Source organism: Muntiacus reevesi, chromosome 3 (genome assembly GCF_963930625.1).
Source record: "Muntiacus reevesi chromosome 3, mMunRee1.1, whole genome shotgun sequence".
Classification (NCBI taxonomy): domain Eukaryota; kingdom Metazoa; phylum Chordata; class Mammalia; order Artiodactyla; family Cervidae; genus Muntiacus; species Muntiacus reevesi.
This window is the reverse complement of record NC_089251.1, coordinates 138,219,622-138,245,434: the sequence shown is the minus strand read 5'-3', so window position 1 is coordinate 138,245,434 and position 25,813 is coordinate 138,219,622. Positions and strand designations below refer to the sequence as shown.

The following is a 25,813-nucleotide window of genomic DNA, read 5'->3' as shown; positions in this document are numbered from 1 at the left end:
CTACTTGTGATGATGAATTCTGGGTTCTTGATATAACATTGACATTAGTAACTGCAGTAAAACTGCTTTGGGATCCTGGTTCTGTGCGCCGAAAAGCAAAATCTTCAAATCTAGTTCTTTCTCCTGCCATGGAAAGACCATTGAGAGTGTCATACATTAAACGTAACTGGTAAGTATTAGAATGTCTGTTTTCGTAGCTTGGTAATGTGAGTCTTGATCTGTTTACTGATTTTTTTAAATTCATGTATCAAAAAACAAAAGGAAATTTTATAAAAATCTCAGTCACAATTTCCATTTTCTGGGGTCTTGATAGTTTATACCCAGTATGTCATTTCTTTAATCTCATCTCCCTTTACTACGTTCGTGCTTTCTGTAACTCTTATTCAGCTATTGAACTTCTAAAATTTACCTGGTAGTTTTCTTCTCTAGTCTTTCATTTTTAAAATATCTTTGACTTTATGATCGACTTTCTGGAAGATTTTTAACCTCTGACTTGATTTCTGAAAATGCTTCTCTATTAAAGTACTAATTTCTAAAAGTTCTTGTTTTCTTTTACTCATTTTTTAAAAATAACATCCTATTTCAGGAATGAAACTTTCAAGATACTGATTATAAGATTATTTCCAACTTTATTTTCTTTTTTCTTCCATGTTCCTTTTTTCCCATTTGTTTTGGGTCTCTATTTGCACATATATGTTTATTTTCATACTGCCCTTGTTTATATTACTTACTACATATCTTGAAAAATAATTTCCTGTGTAATATAATACAGTTTATATATTATTCTAGTTGTTTAAAAACGTCCTTCCTAGCTAGTTGTTTCTTCAAATCGGTATCCATGCATTAAAAGTGACTGTTGCCTAGAGAGCTGTCTAGTTACTTTGTAGTATAGCATTTTACCTGTGTTATTCTTGTATTCATCTTAAATCCACCATGTATAATATAGTTTCTAATTTATTGGGTATACTGACATACTACATCTAGGGCATACTTCACTGACGTATATAATGTTAGAGCCTCTAGAACAACGAATAGGATCCAACAGAGTATACATATTATTTGTTATTTAATACACATCATCCCAGTTAAGTTTTGTGTTACTAGCAGAGTTCTAGTTTCAAAGGTATCTCTATTCATCTTGGCACTGTAACTTCCTAAGGGCAATTCAACTAGGTGGTTGAGTTACTTAGATGTATCTCATCCAATTTATCAAAATTCTGAGGAAGCTTCAGTGAATCAGCATCTCCACAAAAGGAACCAGGTAAGGTAATCTCTAAAGGGCAAACTTGTACTAACACGTTTTGAGTCCAAAGCACAATGCTAGAGACTGAAGTCCTGTCCAGAAGGACAGTTGGTAGAAAGTAACTCCGGTTAGGAAACATAGGAAGGAAATTCTTAATTTCCATAAAGTGGATGGAATCCCAGTCTACATGATTCTGAATTGACTACATGAATTTGCTGTTTGATGTTCATAGAAGCATGGATGTTTTGTGTAATTAGTGACTTCTGGGTACTCCCATGAGACAGGGCTTTTGGAGATCAGAATTTTATTTTCAGTTTTTACTACTAGTGCTCATGTCCTCATTTGAGCTTACCTATTGCTGTTTCACTCAAGTGTCTTTTCTTTCTTCCCTGTAATAGCTTCTCAGAAGATTCTGACTTTATTTGAGGCTTGCATATAGAAGAATATCCATTTCTCCATTGATTCAGAGAATTATTACGTACTAAAATGGAAAGAAAAATGAAATTTTAGTTCCTTAACACAATATGATGAACATGTTAACTTGCTTTTACTTTGTAACATTGCAGAATATTGATAATACCAGTTCAAAATGATGAAATAACATGAAGATGAAATACCCCTAAGCTGAAAATAATAGAGTAAGATTTATTAAAAACATCTTCATGAAGTGCCCCAATTCCTATAGTTTCTCCATTATTTGAAGAGGAAGGTGATCTGTCTTCTAAGTTATAAACTTTTACAGAGAAGATACCTTCAGATCTGTAAATCTTGACTGAACTTGATCTGAATCTTAAATCTCACCCTTAAATCTGGGAAGACTTCAGGACTAAGTAAGATTATAGAATCATAAGAGAGTGGGATCTCTTGAGAGCAATAACCAGATTTCATCAATCTCTTGACAGTGCCCAGTGCCATTCTTTTTAAAGCAATGAATTTTAAAACTTTAATATCCCTCTTTAATATCATTTAATATATGTGCATCAGCTGCCTCAACTGTAAAATAGGGATAATAGCTATTGTGGGATTATGGAGATTAAGTGAGTTAATTCCTATAGTGGTCACTAGAAGGATTTCTGACCTAAGTATGCAATAAATGTTAGTTTCATCATTACTGTTTTCTATCTGAACCCTATATTTGGATTAATAACCATAACCATTAATGCTGGATTAATAACCATATTGGCTTCTTTTGAAATGTTTGGAGATGTGGAAAGGATGGCTTAAGTGACAAATTCTAACCGATACTGAAAAAAAAGAGTATGGATGGCCTGCCAACAGTGACAGGGACTCAGATTTCCTGATGGCGAAGCACCCTAAAAATGATAGACCAAACTTTTACATATAGGTACACAGATCTACACATTTACATCCACATTAGCATGTTAAAAAATGAAACTTTTAAGTAGAACAATTTCTGAACAATCTCTGAAAGGCTAATACCTTAAGAAATTTGAAAAGCAAACTGCAAGAGCACAAGAGAGTTGCCACAAAAGTGTAATCATCAAAGGAGCTCTGAACGCGGAGGAAAGAGACAATTACCTGTAGTAGAATTACCTGTAGAATGACTACCCAGACTAACACAGCCAGGATCCTTGAGGCTTCAGCAGAGAAATGGATGGGTGGATAGATGAAGCATCGCCCAGGTGCCCCACTTTGAAAACATGTCCTGCCCATCCTTAACTGCCTCTGAAAACAATATTGAGTGTACATTTCTTCCTCTTCCATGAAGAGGATCTCAAGCAGTGGCAGAACAATCTTAAAACAGTCAACATGAACCTTAGAGATGAAAACACAGGACTCCAACAAGAAGTACTAACAAGTGTAAAACTTTTCTCAAGAAATATCTAATGGGTTCACAGAATACAAATTTACAAGTCTTCAAAATAATACTCCCAAGAGAAAGGCAAAAGGCCTCTCCAAAGAGACCTCAGGAATGGAAAGGATAATTGCTCAAATTAAGGAACAAAATCCTTGCTCATTGGCCTATAACAGAATGAATATAACAAAATCAAGATCATTCCAAAACTCAAAGAAACAGAGTGATGGAAACAGGAAAAAAATTTCTAGAGGACAAATCAAAAGAAGGTTGAAAAGGAAAGGATAGAACGAATATTGGAAGAAGCAATAACCAAAAATTTTTACACAATATTAACCCTAACGTTTCAGTAACTTGAGCATCAAAGCAAATGTGGGGGGTGGGGAACAAACATCAGTATGAAGACATCCTAAAAGTTACCAGAGAAGGGGGAAATTATCACGAATGCGAATCAGATTGACATAAAAGCAAATGCAGGAGAAAAATGGTGACTTAGAGCACTCATGGAAAACTAAACAGAATCCTAAGGTTTCTACCTACTCCCTCAAAGATTTCTACCCAAGAAAAATAATGTAGAGAAAGATGTTAAATAGTAAAATAAGATAGCAGGCATAATTCTAGAATTCATTTCTACAAAGGTGTGTCTAGAATTGTGAGTTGGGTTTTAAAACACCTGGCATGTATTGGTGTTCTAATAGGGTCCACCACTCTTGTTTTCAGAGTATTTTCAAGAAAAATCCAGGTAAATTCAACCCATCTCTTCTAAAGGAATTCACCACCCACCTTGTCTCGTAAAAGCACATCAGACTTTCCAAAGAAATCTTAACCTTTACTAAAGTGATCCTTTTAATTTAATTTTACCCAAAAGTTTTCATTACACTTTTCTCCCTCTTACTCTTTGATAATTTGTAGTGTTATAATGGATTCTTGAAATAGTAGGAAATATATGGCAATTCAGAGTGTAGCACATTCTCTTTACCTATGCTCATTGTAGTAACTCCAGCCTTCCAGCTTTCTTACCTAGATCTTCTAAATTCCTTCCTAAGATATATTTTGACCCAGTATTTTTCTCATATTCCCTGTCTTCCCTTCCTTTCATTTATAGAGAGCCAATTACATGCCAGGCATGTACTTAGATTTACTTTTTAAAATATAACTTGCTACAGGGATTTGGGGGAAATGATTAGGCTATTTCAGCAGTATAGATAAGGGATCATTAATTTGGACTAAACTGGTAGAAATAGGAGCAGGCTTGAAGCGTAAGATCGCTGATGGTGGGGTTTAGATGTGAGGTAAGTGTGGGTAAAGAAGGCTAAGCCTTAGGGTGCTGACCTGTGTGCGTTGTTCCTCTCTCTGCACTTTGAACTTTTTACTTTGACATAATTTCAGACTTACAGAAAACCTGCAGTAACAGCAAGTGCCATTTTAATTCAGATTCCCTAAATGCTAACATTTTACCACACTGGCTTTCAATGAAATTAAGTTGCTGACATGATGCTTCTCTATTTTAGATATTGCAATGTTTAAGGGCATTCTCTTAAATAGCCACACAGCTATCAAAACCAAGAATTAATGCTATTAGCTAACTGTACACCTTACTCAAATTTCACCAGTTAGTCCTGTAATGTTCTTTATAGAAAATCCTTATGCTGCATTCAGTTGACACGTTTCTGTTTCCTCATATCTGAAATAGTTCCAGTGTCTAGTTTTTCATGACTGAATATTTTGATGAGTATAGGCCCTTAAGTTGGCTTTGGCACTTTTTCGCCACTGGCAACTACTCAATTCTTCAATTTTTTGTCTTTTCCCTACTTTGCTGTTAGCTGAAATGAGTAGTTGTCAAATTGCTAACTCTAATGCAAAGTATAGGATAAATCTAAGATCTAAGGCAAAGCACAAAAACATCTATTTACCTTCAATTTACCCAGCAAAAATAACAGCCTATGACAAGGTATGCAATTGTTTCCATTTTAAAATTTTGTTACATATAATGGGCCAACAGCATCTGAACCACCTGGGACCTTGTTAGAATCTCAGACCCCTTCCAAATTTATTGAATTAGAATCTGCATTCTAACAATAGCCCCAAAGTAATTTGCACATTAAAACTTGAGAAACAGTGATTTGGAACACTTGACTTTTCCTCCAGATTCCAGATCAGTATTCTCTAAAGCTACACTTGGCATCACCATCTTACTGGAGTTCCTTTTTGCCCTTTACCCATCACCCTTAACCTCTGTTCCTCTGCTGTCCGCTAGGCAGTTTACACACACACACCCTCTTTTTTAGAATATTTTTATCATGTTGGTACCCATAATATCACTGTGTGTCTGCTTCTATCACATAATTTAACTTCCCATGATTCACCTTTGATTTTGCAGCACTTAATAGTCTACTTGGCACAGAGAAGGTAGTCAATAAATACTGCGTTCTAGTTTTACTCAATTCTACAGAAAAGAAAAACTAGTGACCATCTATGTAAGACAGATAGGGGATGAAATTTGGGTTGAGAGTGGGAATGGGGAAAGTAGAAAAGAGTGAAAGCTGCTCACTTGTCTGACTCTTTGTGACCCCATGGACTATACAGTCCATGGAATTCTCCAGGCCAGAATACTAGAGTGGGTAGCTTTTCCCTCCTTCAAGGGATCTTCCCAATCAAGAGACTGAACCCAGGTCTCCCACGTCTCAGGTGACTGCTTTACCAGCAGAGCCCCAAGGGAAGCCCAGGAAAGGAGAGATTGGTATATAAAAAAATTTTTATTTGCCTAAAGTTGCAGTGCAAGTTCGATGCAGGAAGCAGCCACACAAAGCCAGTGCTCTGGGACAACCAGAGGCATGGGATGGGGATGGGGAGCGGGGTTCCAGACGGGGGACACGTGGGCACCTGTGGCTGATCCCTGTCAATGTATGGCAGGAACCGTCACAATACTGTAAGGTAGTTACCCTCCAATTAAATTAATAAAGTAAAAAAAAAAAGGTAGCATTCAATTCAAATGTTTTCCACTACTAGCTTTTAATTTTCCATTACTGACATGTCACTATATTATTGATACATCAGTAATTTTGTGCCTAATGTTTACACTGCTCCATTTTTTTAAAGTCAGATAAATTTGAGTAACATTAGAAGAAACATAATTACAGAAATATGATCACTTAACTTTGTTTTTGCAAATTCACTTTCAGTCATATACATAAATTTCATATTCACATTTCAAATGTAATAATTTTAATTTGGATATATATATAACTTTTTTTAACGTGATAACTTATTTTTTCAGATGTTCACTTAACATTCCTCTTATTAGAAACAGTAGCATTTAACTATTCCCTAGCTGTTGGAAATACTTATAATCATAATTTTATTTGTATTATGGACATTCTTAGAATAATCATCTTGCACACATTTTTTAATTAAAAAAATGTTAGTCTAGGATAAATTCCAAGAAGCATAATTGTATCATGAAAAGTATCTAAACATAACATATTTTCCTGTATTTCTTTTGCACAGGCAATTCTTTGTTCTTAGTGCTTTCATTTCATTTCTTTAACTTTTTACAGTGGAAAAATTTCAAGACACATAAATGGAATAATGAACTCCCCTGTTCCTATGATTCAGCATCAAGTGCTGGTAACCAAATTGTTTTCTCTCTCTCCCACTAGTTGTTTTTTGCTGGAGTATTTTAAAACACATTCCAAATATTACCTACATATATGTCAGCTTGAATCAAACTAACAGATAAACTGTGTTTATGTAACCACATGCATTATTACATCTAACATAATAATTTATTAATATGCAACAGTAAGTCCATGTTCAAACTTCTTGTCTTAGAAACTATGTATCTGTGTGGGCATATAGCGGAGTTGTTAATGAGGATCTCTTAAGAGGCCTACGGGCTGCGTGTGGCTGATGCAAGTATAAATATTTTTACATGGATATAATTGTATCATTTGTTTTTGTTCAGTCCCTAAATCAAGTCATGTCCAACTCTGTGACCCCATGGACTGTAGCCCACCAGGCTCCTCTGTCTGTGGGGTTTCCCAGGCAACAACAGTGGAGTGGGTTGCAATTTCCTTCTTGAGGGCCCCTTCCCGGACCAGGGACTGAATCTGTGTCTCCTTCATTGGAGGTAGATTCTTTACCACGGAGCTCCCTGGAAAGTCCCCGTTGTATCACACATAGAAGTAAAACTTTTGTCCTTTTATATCACTCACCATTCTTGGATAAATGTTTATATCCTTAGATAAACTTTTACAATGTTTTTAAAAGTGTATATTCCATTGGGTTAGACAGATAACCATATTCCTACTGTTCTCCAAGTTGTTTTTAATTTTTCATTACCACAAAAAATGTTAAGTATATCTGTGAATAAAGGTGGTTTCATATTTAGGATTAGATTGGGTTCTTGGAAATGGATTTATCAGGTCAGAATAGAGTTAACAGTTTGGCCAACATTTATTGTGAACAAGTACAGAAGTTTTTTTTCTTAATGAGATTAAAAAAATTAATCATTTAAAGGCCTTATAATGCATTTCAGGGGATCTTCCCTCCTCAGGGATCAAACCAGCATCTCTCAGGTGGGTTCTTTACCACTAGCACCAAGGCTATAACAATTGCATTACACAGTACTTCCCAAAAGGCTTGTATCAATTAACTGTACCTGAAATATTTGAGGGTACTATTTTTGCTACACAGTTTTGCCAGAACTGATGATTATAATGTCTAATATTATTAACGTAATTGAAAAAAGGAGAAACATTTAGCACAGTGTCTGTCACATAGTCAGTACATGTTAGCTATAATTTTTTAAAATTTACTTATTTTTAAATTGAAGGATAATTTCTTTACAGAATTTTGCTGTTTTCTGTCAAACCTCAACATGAATCAGACATGTGTGTGTGTGTGTGTGTGTGTGTGTGTGTGTGTGTGTGTGTGTGTGTGTGTGTGTGTGTATACCCTCCCTTTTGATCAATTAGCATTTTCATTATTATCATTGAATACATCTAGTTTTTCTTCTAATTCTTTTAAGATACCACTTTTAATATTTACCTCTTTAATCTATCTGGAATGTATTTTAATGTTCATCCACCTTAAATTTGTTTTAAGGTGCTATATGAAAATAAAGATCTCATGTCATTTTACCAAAAAGTCATTCCTTAATACCACTGATTACAGAAAAAAAAGTCATTTTAAATGTGGGCTCTGAGCAAGACTACTTGGATTTGAGTCCTGCATCTACTACATCTTAACTGTGACTTGGGAAACATTAGTCAAGCAGAAAATAGCCGATAGCCTGACATACTATGCAGAACAGTTTAAAAAAATGCTTTAACAGAGCTAAACAAATGTATATAGGACATTTGAGCTCATAGCCATCTTAACTTCATTTTTTGTCTAAACAAATCACTTTTATACTTCATGGGAAGGCCACCAGCTTGAACAATCATCTTAAGACAGAGTGATAGATTTTTTACATCAAAAACTGTTAAATCAGATTTCTTTCAACAGAAAAGAGATGTTAAGATAGGAAACTTCTTTATATCTTGCATTAAAGGAGCGGAAGAATTATTTTAAAGGTTTTAGCAGTCCACTGTGACTCCTTTGCCTGTGTGTGAAAGGGCTTCCCTGGTGGCTCAGATGGTAAAGAATCTGCCTGCAATGCAGGAGACCTGGGTTCGATCCCTGCATTGGGAAGACCCCCTGGAGTAGGGAATGGTAACCCACTCCAGTATTCTTGCCTGGAGAATTCCATGGACAGAGGAGCCTGGTGGGCTACAGTCCATGGGGCCAAAAAGAGTCAGACACAACTTTGCCTGTGTGTACTGAAACCTTATAGGGTTGTACAGATTAAAGCAAATTACAGATATAAAGCCCTTCAATATTGTACTAGTGTATAAGGAATGCTTCATAAGAATTGTTTACTATTATTTATTAGTTAGGCTATCTTTTCCACACTAATAGGAAATCTCATTCATATAATAAATCCTCGGGCTTATGTCTAGGCTTTCTATTTAGTTCCCTTGACTTCTAACAGCATCACAATGTTTTAATGATTATACCTTTATATTTTGATATCTGGCACCTTATCACTTCGGTTCAGTCACAGTCATGTTCAACTCTTTGCGACCTCATGGACTGCAGCACACTAGGCTTCCCTGTCCATCACCGACTCCCAGAGCTTGCTCAAATTCATGACCATCGAGTTGGTGATGCCATCCAACCATCTCACCCTCTGTCATGCCCTTCTCCTCCTGTCTTCAATCTTTTGCAGCATCAGAGTCTTTTCAAATAAGTCAGTTCTTCAAATCAGGTGGCCAAAGTATTGGAGTTTCAGCCTCAACATCAGTCCTTCCGATGAATATTCAGGACTGATTTCCTTTAGGATGGACTGGTTGGATCTCCTTGCAGTCCAGGGGACTCTCAAGAGTTCTTCTACAATAGCACAGTTCAAAAGCATCAATTCTTCTGCGCTCAACTTTCTTTATGGTCCAACTCTCAATCCATACATGACAAGTGGAAAAACCATAGCTTTGACTAGACGGACCTTTGTTGGCAAAGTAACGTCTTTGCTTTTAAATATGCTGTCTAGGCTGGTCACAACTTTTCTTTCAAGGAGTAAGCATCTTTTAATTTCATGGCTGCAATCACCATCTGCAGTGATTTTGAAGCCCAAAAAAATAAAGTCTGTCACTGTTTCCACTGTTTCCCCATCTATTTGCCATGAAATGATGGGACCAGATGCCATGATCTTAAGTTTTCTGAATGTTGGAGTTTTAAGCCAACTTTTCACTCTCCTCTTTCACTTTCATCAAGAGGCTCTTTAGTTCTTCTTCACTTTCTGTCATAAGGGTGGTGTCATCTGCATATCTGAGGTTATTGATATTTCTCCCAGCAATCTTGATTCCAGCTTGTGTTTCATCTAGCCAGTGTTTCTCATGATGTACTCTGCATATAAGTTAAATAAGCAGGGTGACAATATACAGCCTTGACATACTCCTTTTCCTATTTGGAACCAGTCTGTTTTTCCATGTCCACTTCTAACTGTTGCTTCCTGACTTGCATACAGGTTTCTCAGGAGACAGGTCAGGTGGTCTGGTATTCCCATCTCTTTCAGAATTTTCCACAGCTTGTTGTGATCCACACAGTCAAAGGCTTTGGCATAGTCAATAAAGCAGAAATAGATGTTTTTCTGAAATTCTCTTGCTTTTTCGATGATCCAACAGATGTTGGCAAGTTTGATCTCAGGTTCCTCTAACTTTTCTAAATCCAGCTTGAACATCTGGAAGTTCACTGTTCACGTACCATTGAAGCCTGGCTTGGAGAATTTTGAGCATTACTTTACTAGTGTGTGAGATGAGTGCAATTGTGTGGTAGTTTGAGCATTCTTTGGCATTGCCTTTCTTTGGGACTGGAATGAAAACTGACCTTTTCCAGTCCTTTGGCCACTGCTGAGTTTTTCAAATTTGCTGGCATATTGAGTGCAGCACTTTCACAGCATCATCCTTTAGGATTTGAAATAGCTCAACTGGCATTCCATCACCATTTCTGTCCTTTATGGACTGATACCTTATAGAACTTTAAAAGGTTTTATTGGATATTCAACATTTACTTAAAGAAGAATGCCTCTGGGATTCTGATTAGAATTACATTATAAGTTCATTTGAGGAAAAATGACACTTATAGTTACAGCTTTTCTTTTGACAGGAACAGAGTATTTCTCTCCATACAAGCACATATACTCTTCTGTTCCTCAGTAAACTTTTTAAGTTTCCTTCATGTAATCCCTTGTTAAGTTTAATCCTAGATATTTTATATTTTCATTGTCAATATGTCTAGGATAATTTATTATTTTACAAATTCTAATGGGTTATTATTGGTATTTATAAAGACTACTTGTTTTTTAAGTTTATTTAAAGATCTGTTACATTTCAAAACTCCACTTCTAACAGGTATTCACATTCAGTTGATTGCTGAGTTTTTGAGGGAGATGATGATTTCATCTGGAAATATCTTATTTTGTGTAACATTTTGATGTGGAGAAATATGCAGGTATATTTTCTTTCTTTTTCTGATTGCTTCCAAGCACAATGTCCCCATTCCTAATGAAGAGTTTCATTATAATTTTTCAAGTTTTATTTTGTAACTTTAGTGTTTCATTTAACCAAATAGAATTTACTGATACATGATATGAGTGTATAAACATTTTCCTCAAAATGACTAACAATACTATTTATTGAATAGTTCTCCACTTTCTTACCGATTTATAATTCTTCCTTTAAATAATAAAGAATAAGCTATGTAGTCTGCCTCATGAATCTACTTTGCTAAATGTAAGCAAAACAGAAGCTATTCTAATGTTTATAGATTTCTGTAATGTTTTCATATGTGGTTGGGCTAGATTCTCTCAATATTTTTTCTAGCAATTCCTTTTACATTTTCCCATTAATTCTTCCAATGGACTTTACAATTATTTTAAGTTAACCAAATTCTTTTAGAACTTCAAGTTACTTTGCACCAAACATAAACCAGTAGGAAGAACTGATATCCTAATTATTCTTACCATCTAGTAGTGCTGCTTTCCCATGTTTATTTATTTATTTATTTATTTTTGGGTTTTGTCATACATTGATATGAATCAGCCATAGAGTTACACATATTCCCCATCCCGATCCCCCCTCCCACCTCCCTCTCCACCCGACTCCTCTGGGTCCTCCCAGTGCACCAGGCCCGAGCATTTGTCTCATGCATCCCACCTGGGCTGGTGATCTGTTTCACCATAGATAATATACTGCTGTTCTTTCGAAACATCCCACCCTCACCTTCTCCCACAGAGTTCAAAAGTCTGTCCTGTACTTCTGTGTCTCTTTTTCTGTTTTGCATATAGGGTTATCGTTACCATCTTTCTAAATTCCATATATATGTGTTAGTATGCTGTAATGTTCTTTATCTTTCTGGCTTCCCATGTTTATTTAAATTTCCTTTTATATTTATCAATAACATTTCATAATTCTCATTCAATATTCAGTAAGTATTGCACATTTCCTGTTAGGATTACTGCTGTGTATTTTCTATTTGTGTATGATGTGTGAAAAGTGAATATTAAAAATGAAGGATTTACATTCATTCCTTTGTTAATTTTATGTCCTTAGCAAAAGTAATAAGTATATGAAAGATGTAAAAAGTATATAAAGTACAAGATTTATAAGTAACATACCAGGTGATGGAGATAGGATACAGTCTCCTAAAAATTTATTTTCAGTAAGATCTCCTTTTATTTCATTTTTTTTTAACAATGTTTCAAAGTGAAAATGAAGAGGCACATCTAGAAAAGTAAAGCAAACAAAAATATTTTAAGTGATATCACTCTTTATACCATCCCATATTAAGATTTAGAAAAATAAGCAAAAGCTTGAAACATCACAACTATTAGAAGTGGCAAAATATTCTTTCCAGGTGTAAGCAATATTTTGGAAATTACTGATTATGCATACTAAATAAACACTATGAACAATTTCGTAAACTAAAATAGTACATAAGGTGAACAAAATTATAAACATTAAATACTACTTGCAGATGAAACAAATGCTCCCAAAAAGTCTTTAATAAAATATACAGTCAAACCTAAGTCCGTTCCACCCACCCCTACAAACTCTGCATTTGAAATAATGAAGTTTCCAAAAGACATAATTATACAAGTTTAGTTACTTGAAGGAAAAATACTGTAATTCAGATGCAATCTTTTATGAAAATGTCATTTCACATTCCCTTAGTTTACTACTGTTATGAATCACAAAATTAAATCTACTTTTACAAAAATCAAAACATACTGACAAACTAGTTCTCTTCTTTTAAGTAGAGACTTAGGAGAGTTGTTTAATTCACTATGTTTATATTCCATACTCTCACAACCAAAAGAGAAGCTAAATAAATAAAATAGATGTGCTTCACATTTATTAACTAAAGTGTATTTTCTTCAATCAAGAATGCAAAAACAATCATCTTAAAAAGCATTCAATAGAGATACTTAAACTTTTTCCTAAGAAATATAAAGAAATATTTTATAAAGTGGTTGATTTATTTAAAGTTTTGCTACTGAAGATATTTTTTAGAAAACTAATTATGAATGCATAAATTAGCATAGATCCAGAAAAAGTCTCAATTTTAAACAATGAAGTAGTTTTTCCATCAAAATAATGTATTTTAATAGCAGATCCATACTCAAGTGTGGAAAAATATGCACACAAAAATGGGTTCGTAAGTATCATCTTGGAAACTTTCCCATGGGGCAGAGGTAAGATAGCTTTCAATGCTATCACTATACTAAGACCATAAGAAAACTATATAACAAAATGAAAATAAGAATACAAATTAAATATACTGCGTAAACATTTCAGGATTCTGATATTTCCAATTACCAAAACAAGTTTCTCCAAAGAAATATCACCTATTTATATAGAGCATCACCTATTGTACCACTGTTCTTTAGTTGTTGGAAAACCTGACATAAGTAGGGAAGGTGCTTGTTTTACTCATATTCCTTCCTTAGAACCCACCCTGTAACCTGTGAGCTTTTATTAAAATTTCATAACACTTTATTCCACTTAATAGTTTATATTTCAGTTGTAAAATTGGAATGCAAGTACCTTGAGGGATTTATTTGTATTTATTTTCCTATCATACCTAGTATACAGCAGGCATTCAGATTTTTATTAAATGAACACAAGAAGAAACAGAACCCTAACTAGTAGGTAAGAAAGCTAATCTTAATTTATTAGATGTAACATTAGTAGGATGAAACATACTTATGCCAGATCTCAGGTTTTTTCATCAGAAACAAATTTGCTAATAAGAAAACAGAGAGGCAGTAAAGAGTATGGTTAGGAGTATGGCTCTGGAGAATGACTTCAGGTCAAATCCTGTCTCCATTATTTACTAGCTGTGTACTCTTGGATGAGTAATTTAACATCTCTAAGCCTCAATGTTCTTAGATGTAAGATAAAGAAGACAACAATCACTCTCATGGGGTTGCTGCAAGAATTAGAGGAAAATGTAATGTGCTTATAGAATCCAGTGTATTCTAAGATCAAATGTTGGCTGTGTTATTATTGTCATAAATTTTATGTTTTCTTTCTATTATTAAGGTTTCCTCAAAGATACAGTAAAACAGCTCCTACCAGGAGCTTACTTCAATGTATGGTATAGCTAAGAAACCACTGTAATATTGGTAAAAACCAAACTAAGCTTCAGGGCTGGAACAGGTACAAGAAATGGCGCTTTACAAAGAGCAGTCCCTGGATGATTAGAACCAAAAGCTGAGAAGGAAACAGAAGCTCATTTGAGATATCTTCCCATAAAAAGATGAACTTGAGATAACCAGTGTGAAGAATGTCTTCTTTTTTTATCCTAAATATTTACTTTAGTTTCAATGTACATAAGACTGGAAACATTCAAACAGAAAACAGGAACTGGAGAGAAACTTAAAGCCATGTTAGGGGACACAGGGATTTATTTAACGCTTCATCCGCTCCATGGTAGATTACTGGTATTTTTGAGGTTCAAAAGTTGAGTACATCTAAAGAGGGACAATTTTCTTCTCTGAAATTCAATGCTGATTATAGATGGGGGAATACTATATGGTGGGAAAACTCCATGAGAAAAAAAAACACATTAGAAAAAGAACCCTGACTTACTGAGAAACATTTCAATAGCATAGCCATATTATCAACAAAATGTTAAAAATTTAACACTCAAAGGGAGATCAAAAGCTAAGTACTTTGCAAAGTGAGTCAAAATGGTTTCCAAGGAATTAAAAAATCAACTTGCAAAGACATTAATTAATTCATTAATTAATTTATAAGGAGGTTTACCTGATGGCAATGATAGAACAGAATGGAAAGAAGAATCTAACTCTGATACATGTTCCGTTAACATTTGAGACTTTGAATTGTGTTCACAGCTACTCCAAATTGAAGCTGACTGCAGGCAAGGCATCTGTGTGGTATTTAAAAACCTTGTTTCTTTTGAAGGCAAAGTCTGTAAGGAAAAAAGATAATTTAAAGACTTCATTTTTTTGGAAAACTGATTGAGAGAGAATATAACAGTTATAGTCCAGTGTGTGAATGATATCAGCAAGAAGTCCTGGATTACTGAATCACCTTGGAGAGAGCACTTTATAAAAAAGAGAAATGAGTTTGAACAACTTTAGGTCAAAAGAAAATGATTACACTTCAGATTAGTGAGAAATGCGATACTGAGCAGGTACCATATTAAGAAGAATTGTGCATACAGCTGACTCTTGAACACAGGCTTGAACTATGCAGGTCCACTTATATGCAGGGTTTTTTTTTTTCACTTAATAGGTACTATAGGATTACATGAGCCATGGTTGGCTGAATCCTTGGATGCTGAACCACAGACAGGGAGGAAGGTCAACTGACTATAACGTTATACATAGACCTTAGACCTTTTTTTTTTCTTTCTGTGTGGGGGTTGATGCCTCTAACCCCACCTTGTTCCAGGGTCAACTGTACTGTTTTCCTCCTTCTAATCTATTATAACCAATGAGTGAAACTAGAGTCTGCTTTGAATTATAATGCCAGGCAATATCTACACTGGAACAACAGTGAAACACTATGAAGAATATCATATATTTACATTAAATAAAACTGAATTTAAAATAAAACATTAATTACATGACCATATGTAAAATAGATAGCCAACAGGAATTTGCTGTGTGGCTCAGGAAACTCAGACGGGCTCTGTATGAACCTAGGGGGGTGGGATGGGGAGGGAGATGGGAGGGAGGGTCAAAAGGGAGGGGATATGTGTGTACCTGTGGCTGATTCATGTTGAGGTTTGACAGAAAACAGCAAAATTCTGTAAAGCAATTATCCTTCAATAAAAAAAAAAGAAAAAAAGATATGTATAAAATATGCAATATGTTACATGAGTCTGAGTTTAAGGTAAAGTTAAGATTCCAGAAATCTCATGAAAACCATGTTGCTAAATAAAAAAAGTTACACTGCTACATAATTATTTTTTTCTGGTTATATAGTTGGGCTTCTCTGGTGGCTCAGATGATAAAGAATCAGTCTGCAATGTAGGAGACCCGGGTTCAATCCCTGCGTCGGCAAGATTCCCTGGAGAAGGGAATGACAACCCACTCCAGTATTCTTGCCTGGAGAATCCCATGGACAGAGGAGCCTGGCTGGCAAAAGTCCATGGGGTCACAAAGAGTTGGACATGACTGAGCGACTAACTCATTTGGACATGACTGAGCAGATAAGGATACAACCAATGAAAAAAAATCTATAAAACAGAAAAAATATTTTAAAAGTTAATAGTTGTGTTCCTTCTGTCACCTCTTACCTCCACCTACTACAGTATCATTAGGACTCCTTTTTTTAATTAAATGATATTTAAAATGCTCATAATAACAGAATTTTAGATGCTATATAAAAAAAAAATTACTTTGTAAACTTACATTAAGTTTGTCAACTTTCTTGAGTTTGAGTTTCCTGGCTAACTTGCATGTTCTCTCTGTGTTGACAGAGAGAGGCATAGCCATGCCTGCCATAGCATTTCACTAGATTTCCTTTGGACTGTGAGCTCCTTGAAGGATGGAACTATAATTTGTTCAATCCTGTATTCCTGGGACCTGACACAACCCCTAACATATGGTTGAAGCTTGAGTGCTGACCAAATGAATTTTATCTCATTTGCTTTTTAAAAAACTTAAGTGAATAGAATTTTCAAATGCATATGTGCCTGAGACTATTCCACTGGGGGAAAAATAGTTCCTGTGTATATATGCTAAAATTTATCATGTAATGACTTCTGTTTATATTGCACTGGCCAAGACTTAGGTCAGCTAATCATACCCAGCTGCAAGAAGTCTAGGAAATGCAGTCGTTATACTGGGTGGTCAAGCAAATTGATGATTTTGTAAGAAGATATAACATGTGGGACATGATAATAAAGCTGTGAGTAATTTCCAAAATTTATTCTAATGATGCTATACATCTGTGGGAACAGTTGCAATTTCTTACCTTTACAAGATGCACTGGTACTTTTGACTCACTCTAGAATTATTTGTTCTTTTATGATGTAGTTCAAAAAGATATAAGGAACAATTATTTAAAATTACAAAGAAAAAAATGTGCTAACCTCTCTTTTTTCCATGTATGGCTAGAACATTATGAATAAAAGGTGATAAAATCTGAATATTTACCATGTAATTAGTTTTCTCTTGCAATTTTTCCAAATCCAGGAAACCCATTAGCCAATTTGAAACTATCCTAAATAATTATGGAGACAAGTGAGGGGCATCTAGGAAAAGGCCTTTTTTCCCCTGCAGAGAAAGTGAAGCCCAGGAGGCTGAAAAGGAATGGATGGAGAAATAAGAGAAAAACCTGGAGATTCTTGCCAATAAAAATTCAAATGTCTAGAGGGAGTGATCAACAATACCATATGCTGCATAAGATTCAAGTAAAGTAAAGCCTGAAAACTATCCAGTATATGTTTTAATTTTAGTAATGAACCATTTCATATATACAGAAGAAGGTATAAAATAATGTTTAAAAAGCACCTAAATACAGAATCCTACTTTTAGAAACAGAACAATGCCAATACCTTTGATACTTCTCTTCCTGTCCTGCCTCCCTGAGCCTGTGGTGAAGATGGCTACTTTCCTCCCACTATCTGTGCTGGCTTCCTCCCTGTTCTAAAACTCCTGATTTTCAGTTGGGCATATTTCTCAAGTGTCCTTGCATCTAAAAATTACTAAGTTCTAGTCAGAACACTATGAAGAGTAGTCATCTGGGCAACCTTTAGAAACTTCCCTTTAGGTCGTCATTTAGCACCCCATTCTTCCACCTGTGGTGGTGAGCCCTGTCCTGCCCTCCCAGTCTTGTGAGGAAGGATAATGCTCAAAAGGGCAAACAAAAATTCAGGAGGAGCCTGGTTCCTAGATAGGTTTTTCCGTTAATCAAATATATCCTCTACGAGTCACGACAGTTTAGATTCTTTCATTTAGTCCTAAAACCTTTAACTATTTTTATTTATAAGGTTCCAAACATGTTGGATAGGCTCACCAGTTCAATAATGAATAGAAATGGCCAAGAGACACATTGTTTTGTCCTTTATTATACAGTAAATGCTTCTAATTTTTCATAATTAAAAATTACAAGGATTAAGAATGATTGCAGATTTTTTTTGTATGCTCTTTATCAGGATGTATGCCTTCTCTGCCAAAGTATTTTTTTTAACTATGTTAATATTTAACTTAATCATATACTTTTTATCCATCTATTGAAATGATGACTTTTCTTAATATGGGTTACTACATTAACAAATTTATAAATGTCAAAGCAACTTTCAATTTTTCTTGAGGAATTTTGCTAGGGATTTAACAATTTCTTTGCAAAGAACTAGAAACGATTTATTTTCTATACTGCATATGGAAATTTTTTGCATATGTATGTTTGTTCTTATGTTTCACTGAGTCTGGTTTATTAGGATTGATAAAATATTTTGTCATGTTTTTCCCCTCAATTAACTTAAACTTATACATTCTTCCCTTTTCTTTTATTTGGTTTTCCTAGAGATTACAATACATATGTAACTTATGGCTTTTAGAGTATAAAACAAATTATTTCTTTTACCACTTCCCTGAAAACAGTGGAACATTAGAACACTTTTAAACTCCATTCAGTCTCCTCTTTGTTACTGTTGTAATGCATTTCAATTCCCTTGTATTGTAACATGTATATAGTTAAAACACTACATTATACTACCATTATTTTTATTGTCAACATTTATAATACCCATATATTTATTCTTTCCATTGTTCTTTACTTGTTTCTACAATTCTGTTTCCATATAGGATCATGTTCCTTCTCCTGTTGTCATTATTATCAGTGTAGACTTGCTGTCAACAAATTCCCTCCATTTTTATTTATCTGAAACATTTGTATATCATCATTTTAAAGGATATTTTTATGGATATAGAATACCAGCTTGACTTTTTTTTTTCTTTCAGCACTTTAAGAATATTCACATTTTCATCTGGTTTCCATTATTTCTACTCAGTGTGCATGCATGCTAAGTCACTTCAGTCATGTCAGACTCTGCAACCTATGGACTGTAGCCCTCCAGGCTCCTCTGATCATGGGATTCTCCAGTCAAGAATACTGGAGTGACTTGCCATTTCCTCCTCCAGGGAATCTGCCCAACCCAGGGGTGGAACCTGCATCTCGTGTAGCTCCCGCACTGGCGGGCAGGTTCTTTACCAGCAGTGCCACCTGGGAAGCTCCTTCTACCTAGGAGTTAAGTCTTATTGTTCACCTCATTTGAAGGTAATATATCTTTTTTACCCTGACTACTTTTAATATTTTTCTGTGTTCTCACTTTTTAGCAGGCCTCCTATGTCTTGATATAATTTCTATGTATGTGTTATTTTTGAGTTTCAGAGAATTTGTATCTATTGGCTGATGTCCTGCTTTAGTTTTGGAAATACTATTATTATCTGTTCAAATGTTACTTCCCCCCTATTTTCTCTCCTTTCTTCTAGAGTCCAATAACATATATGGTTAATTTTTTTCACTAATTCACAGTTCTCTAATTCTGTTTGTGTATTTTTTTTTCTATTTTTATCTCTGTGCTTCTATTTGAGTATTTTATCTTAATAAGTCTTTTGGTTCATTAACTATATCTTATACTCCATTGCGGCTTTCCTGGTAGTTCAGCTGGTAAAGAATCCACCTGAAATGCAGAAGACCCCAGTTCAATTCTGGGGACAGGAAGATCCCCTGGAGAAGGGATAGGCTACCCACTTCAGTATTCTTGGGCTTCCCTGGTGACTCAGCTGGTAAAGAATCCACCTGCAATGTGGGAGACCTGGGTTTGATCCCTGGGTTAGGAAGATCCCTGGAGGAGGGTATGGCAACCCACAGCAGTATTCGTGCCCGGAGAATGCCCATGGACAGAGACTGGAGGGCTACAGTCCTTGGGGTCCCAAAGAGTCAGACAGGACTGAGCGACTAAGCGCAGCACAGCGCGCCCGTAACAGGTAAGCATAAGGCATGCTCCATCGCTAACTGGATCTTAGTAATGTAATCTTTTTCTCTCTTGAAGGCTAGTCATCTGGTCATATCTTTTGGGATGCCTAGTAATTTTTGATTGAATGTCAGATGGTATATTTTTAAAAATCATAAAGGCTCCAAATGATGTAATCTTTCTCCATAGAGGATTCTCTTTCCCCACTGCTAAGCAGATAAACTGCAGGTTTCTCTCCTTTAATCTACTTGGGGAGTGTGCTCAGTTAAGTTTAGGCTGCGGCCCTCATGTGGTTTTCTATACCGAATTTGTTCTTGGCTCTTCAAGATTTTCAGTTAAGTGTTTGGTGTATTTTACACACTTTCCCCTAATCATTCAGACCTTAAGAAAAAAATCTTAACAGTACACTGAGAGTGCCACCCTGCTTTGAAGGGGTTTTGTCACTGATGATTTTTTTAAGCCTACTGTTCTCTGCAGCCCAGAGAGTATTTAGCAAGTGTTATGAGGAAAACCAGAGAAGGCAATGGCACCCCACTCCAGTACTCTTGCCTGGAAAATTCCATGGATGGAGGAGCCTGGTGGGCTGCAGTCCATGGGGTCACTAAGAGTCAGACACGACTGAGCGTCTTCACTTTCATTTTTCACTTTCATGCATTGGAGAAGGAAATGGCAACCCACTCCAGTGTTCTTACCTGGAGAATCACAGGGACGGGGGAGCCTGGTGGGCTGCCGTCTATGGGGTTGCACACAGTCGGACATGACTCAAGTGACTTAGCAGCAGCAGCAGCATGAGAAAAACATTCAAAAATGTTCTGAAGTGAAAACTGGCCGTGTGTTTCAGGTCTCAAAAAAAAGCCCAACAGCATCCCCCATAACCATCATCTACTAGCAACTGCACCAATTTTGAAAATTTCTGTCAAAGCTCCAGGAAAAAAGTGGTTCCAGAAGCCAGCTATCCTTGATGTTTCCCTCTGTGAACACATATGCTAGATCTTCTCCTCTAGCCTTTATATTTATTCATTTATTTTTATATCTTCCAATTCCTTTTTTTTCCCCTCAGTTTTCTCATATAAAATTGGGCATGAAAGAAGAAATATGTATAAGGTATTCATAAGTTGAAATAGTGTCTGGCATATAATAATTGATTAATAAATATTAGCTATTATTATTTGACATTTTATTAGAGATTAGTATTGTAAAAGGGACAAAATCAAGTAAAAATGCATACTAAATTATGCTTTTTATTAATTTTGCCCAGCAAAGGGATCATAACCTCTACAAATGATGATTCTAAATAATTATCCTAATCCTTTTACCTCTATTTCTTTTATTTTATTGCTCTGACAGAACAAGTAGTGTAACAGTTGCCTATAAAAATATGGAGGATAAAAAAGGTACATAGTGAATTCATAGATCTAGCTAAGGAGGTTTCTAGGCAGAATATTTACAGTGTCAATTGTTCACTTAACTGCCTATGATTAAGAATGGATGGACTGATGAGCTTGGTTACAAAAGGAGCTAAGTTTTCAAGCAAAATTTAAAGCAAATACAGAACTAAGACTTGATGGGTTCAAAAATAAAGACTTTCTCATTTACAGCCACTCCAGACAGCAAAAGTTTCACACAGTAAGACATGACATCAGTACAAAGATCAAATCCAGAGAGCTGCCAGTAAAACTGTGGGCTCAAGATCAGGATCTCAGAGATGAGACTGGAAAACGAAGACCTTAGAAAGGTTTGGGACATGTTCGCAGATCCTCGCATGTAGACAAGAGGGCGCATAAGAATCTTAAAGGTGTGTGTTACACAAAAAATGCCATGAAGTATCTTTAGAATATTGTCCCACAGCAGCCTCACACAGAGTCCAAAACCCAATAAGGGCCTGTGTTGAAGAGGTATGCAGATATGATTTTTCTATAATGGAGTTTATTTCAATGTGATACACAGGAACACCACAAAGTTTTAGACTTGAACTTGTACTAAGACAGAAGCAGCTCAAAATGACAAGACCTCTGGGCCTTCAGTCTTTTACAGAGAGGAAGCATGCTGAGAAAACCACTACATATTTTAAAAGGTGCTTCTTTTTATGGAAAAGAAACGGTTACTCAGAGGATGTAGCCAGGAATTGCTAGGGCAGCACTAATAGCTAGGAAAGAACCATTTCCAGAGGAACAGGCCCACATGAACAAACCTGCAACATGTAGTAACTTGTGTATTTCAGAACTGCTATATTTTTCCCATTCCCCCTTGTCTGAGCAGTATTTCTTCTGATTATCCTTGTCTCACTATTATATGTTGGGTATAAATCAAATAACTAATAACATTAGTTCACAAATCTTTCTACCCATAGAAACCACACAGGAGGAGCTAAACCTAAAGAACTACACTTGGGAAGCCATACATAAAAAGCCTCAGTGCAGGTACCTGGACATGATTTAAGAGGATGATTTTAAGATTTTAAGCCTGAACCTAATGAGGTAATGAGATGAGAAATTAGAGGTCTTCAGGGGAAAAGAAGTACTGGGGCTGAAACTCCAATACATTGGCCACCTGATGTGAAGAACTGACTCATTTGAAAAGACCCTGATGTTGGGAAAGATTTAAGGTGGGGGGAGAAGGAGACGACAGAGGATGAGATGGTTGGATGGCATCACCGACTCAATGGCCATGAGTTTGAGGAAGCTCCGGGAGTTGGTGATGGACAGGGAGGCCTGACGCGCTGAAGCCCATGGGGTCACAGAGTCGGACACAACTGAGCAACTGAATTGAACTGAACTGAGGGGAAAATATTAGGCCATTTTTACATATAAGATGTCAGTAACTGGGAATCAGAGATGGTCAGTGGTAGTCCCTACTGATGGTTCCTAGTATTCTTGCCCTTGAATAGTCTCTCCCACATTAAATCCTGCATGGATTCCCTTTAACCAATAAAACTGCACTAATTCCACACCGAAGTCTTAAAAAACACTGACAACTTTCATATTTGCATTTTTGAGAATCTGGATCACCAAGTAAAACTACTGTGCTCAAGAAAAATTTGGTGGAGAAGCTCCATGGAAAGGCTCTGAGATTACATAAAGAGAGAATGAAACCCAAGTATTCTAGCCCATTCAAAACCCTAGATGACTCCAGCCCCAGCTGCCATCTTACTGTAACTGTATGAGATCCCTTAGGCAAGACTGAAAGAAGAACCACTCAGGTAACTTACAGAATCATGAGGGAATAAATTGTTTTTAAACCACTAAATGTGGGGATGGTTTCTTACGTAAAAAGAGATGACCAAAATAAGGATGGGCTAACTCAGTGTAGCATGAACCCGTACATACTTCTCTAGTGAAGAAGATACATATCATGGTCAATCTTTGCACACATATACATGTAACATCCACCATCACCATGACCGAGATACAGGGCAGTTCCAACAACCCAGAAATCTTGGCTGTACCCTTTCCTGGTCAACTCCTACCACTTGCACTCAAGTAACCACAATTGTAACTTCTATCACTGCTAACTTTTATCCATGTTTAATATACAGTATGTACTCTTTTCTTTCAGCCAACATAATTCTGGGAAACACACCTAAGCTATTGAATAGTAGTCTATCCTTTTTACTGATATGCCACAATTCTGCTGATAGATACTTAGATTGCTTTAGTTTCAGACTTTTACTAAGTAAAGCTATTACAATGTGTGTTAAGTTGCTTCAGTTGTGTCCGACTCTTTGCAGCCCTATGGACTGTAGCCCAACAGGCTTCTCTGTCCACAGGATTTTCCAGGCAAGAATACTGGAGTGGGTTGCCATTTCCTTCTCCAGGGGATCTTCTCGACCCAGGGATTAAACTTACGTCCCTTCTGTCTCCTGCACTGGTAGGCGGGTTCTTTACTACTAGCGCTACCTGGGTGGGAAGAATTACAATAATTCTTATATATGTCTTTTTGTGTATAAATGTATTCATTTCTCCTGGGAAAGTTCCTAAGAGTAGAACTGATGAATTATAAGGACAGATGTATGCAGTGTATTTCACTGTAGTTTTAACTGCATTCCCTTGATGAGTAATAATTTTAAACACATTTTTATATACTTGTCCATTTGGATACCCCTCCTCTATGAAAGATCTGTTCAATCTTCTGGTTTTTTATTTAAAAGAAGTTCTTACTGTAGTAAAATACCCATAAAAGTTTACTATTTTAACCATTTTAAAGTTTATAACTCTGGGTTATGCCTATTTTTAATTGGATTGCTATTTTCTTATTTTTTAGGAATTTAATTATTAATGACTTCCCATGTGGCTTAAACAGTAGAGAATCTGCCTGCAATACTGGAGACCTGGGTTCAATCCCTGGGTCGGAAAGATCCACTGGAGAAGGGCATGGCAACCCATTCCAGTATTCTTGCCTGGAGAATCCCATGGACTGAGGAGTCTGGTGGGTTACAGTCCGTGGGGTCACAAAGAGTCAGATATGACTAAGCAACTAACACCTTCACTTTCACAATTATTAATATATTCAGGATACAACATCTTTGTTGGATATATATATATAGACATATAAATACACACATACAGCAAGTGTCTTAACTCAGTGTATACTTTATTGATCTTTTTGATGCTGTCTTTAATGGAAATAGGTTCATAATTTTAACAAAGTCCAAATTAACAATTTTCCTTTTATGACTAGTATTGTTTATGTCCTGTTTAAGAAGTTGACTATCCCCAGAGACATGAAGATATTGTTTTCTTCTAGTTTTATTGTTCTCCTTTCACATTTAGGTCTATGATTTACCTTCTTTTTTTTCAGAAGGTTACTACTTTTTTTCAGAAGGTTGTTACTGAGTAGCTCTATCATGCATTGCCTGACTAAAATTTTGAGGGTCTAAAAACTTTTATTTTGTGCAGTTTCTGACCTTTTCAATATAAGCCAGTAATGTTAATATAACATTCTCAAAAACCTGGTGGGTCTCCCTGTATGTCAAGATGACCCCTGTCATTAGACAAGAGGGTTTTCCCTAGATCTTATCTGAATAATGCCGTCTCTATTTCCTGAGTTCAATTCAGCTGCTCAGTCATGTCTGACTCTTTGCGACTCCATGGACTGCGGTGCGTCAGACCTCCCTGTCCATCACCCACTCCCAGAGTTACTCAAACTTAGATCCATAGAGTCAGTGATGCCATCCAAACATCTCATCCTCTGTCATCCCCTTCTCCTCCCACCTTCAATCTTTCCCAGCATCAGGGTCTTTTCAAATGAGTCAGCTCTTTGCATCAGGTGGCCAAACTATTGGAGCTTCAGCTTCAACATCAGTCCTTCCAATGAACACTCAGGACTGATCCCCTTTAGAATGGACTGGGTGGATCTCCTTGCAGTCCAAGGGACTCTCTAGAGTCTTCTCCAACACCACAGTTCAAAAGCATTAATTCTTTGGTGCTCAGCTTTTTTTATAGTCCAACTCTCACATCCATACATGATTACTGGAAAAACCACAGCCTTGACTAGACAGATCTTTGTTGGCAAAGTCATGTCTCTGCTTTTTAACATGCTGTCTAAGTTGGTCATAACTTTCCTTCCAAGGAGCAAGCATCTTTTACTTTCATGGCTGCAGTCACCATCTGCAGTGATTTTGGAGCCCAAGAAAATAAGATCAGTCACTGTTTCCATTGTTTCCCTATCTGTTTGCCATGAAGTGATGGGACCAGATGCCA

The 25,813-nt window shown here is 36.1% G+C and overlaps 1 protein-coding gene across 10 annotated transcripts in view; it reads right to left on the bottom strand.

Moving 5' to 3' along the window:
• The window catches only part of KANSL1L (KAT8 regulatory NSL complex subunit 1 like), a 122,502-nt gene that overhangs the window by 7,441 nt on the left and 89,248 nt on the right, over nt 1–25,813 (bottom strand). For all 10 annotated transcript variants that reach the window (XM_065930662.1, XM_065930656.1, XM_065930661.1 and 7 more), the window contains 4 exons: nt 14,927–15,092; nt 12,274–12,381; nt 1,596–1,724; nt 5–123 (listed from right to left, as the gene is read on the bottom strand). In XM_065930662.1, coding sequence (XP_065786734.1) covers nt 5–123; nt 1,596–1,724; nt 12,274–12,381; nt 14,927–15,092 — 522 coding nt within the window. The remainder of the gene's footprint in view (nt 1–4; nt 124–1,595; nt 1,725–12,273; nt 12,382–14,926; nt 15,093–25,813) is intronic.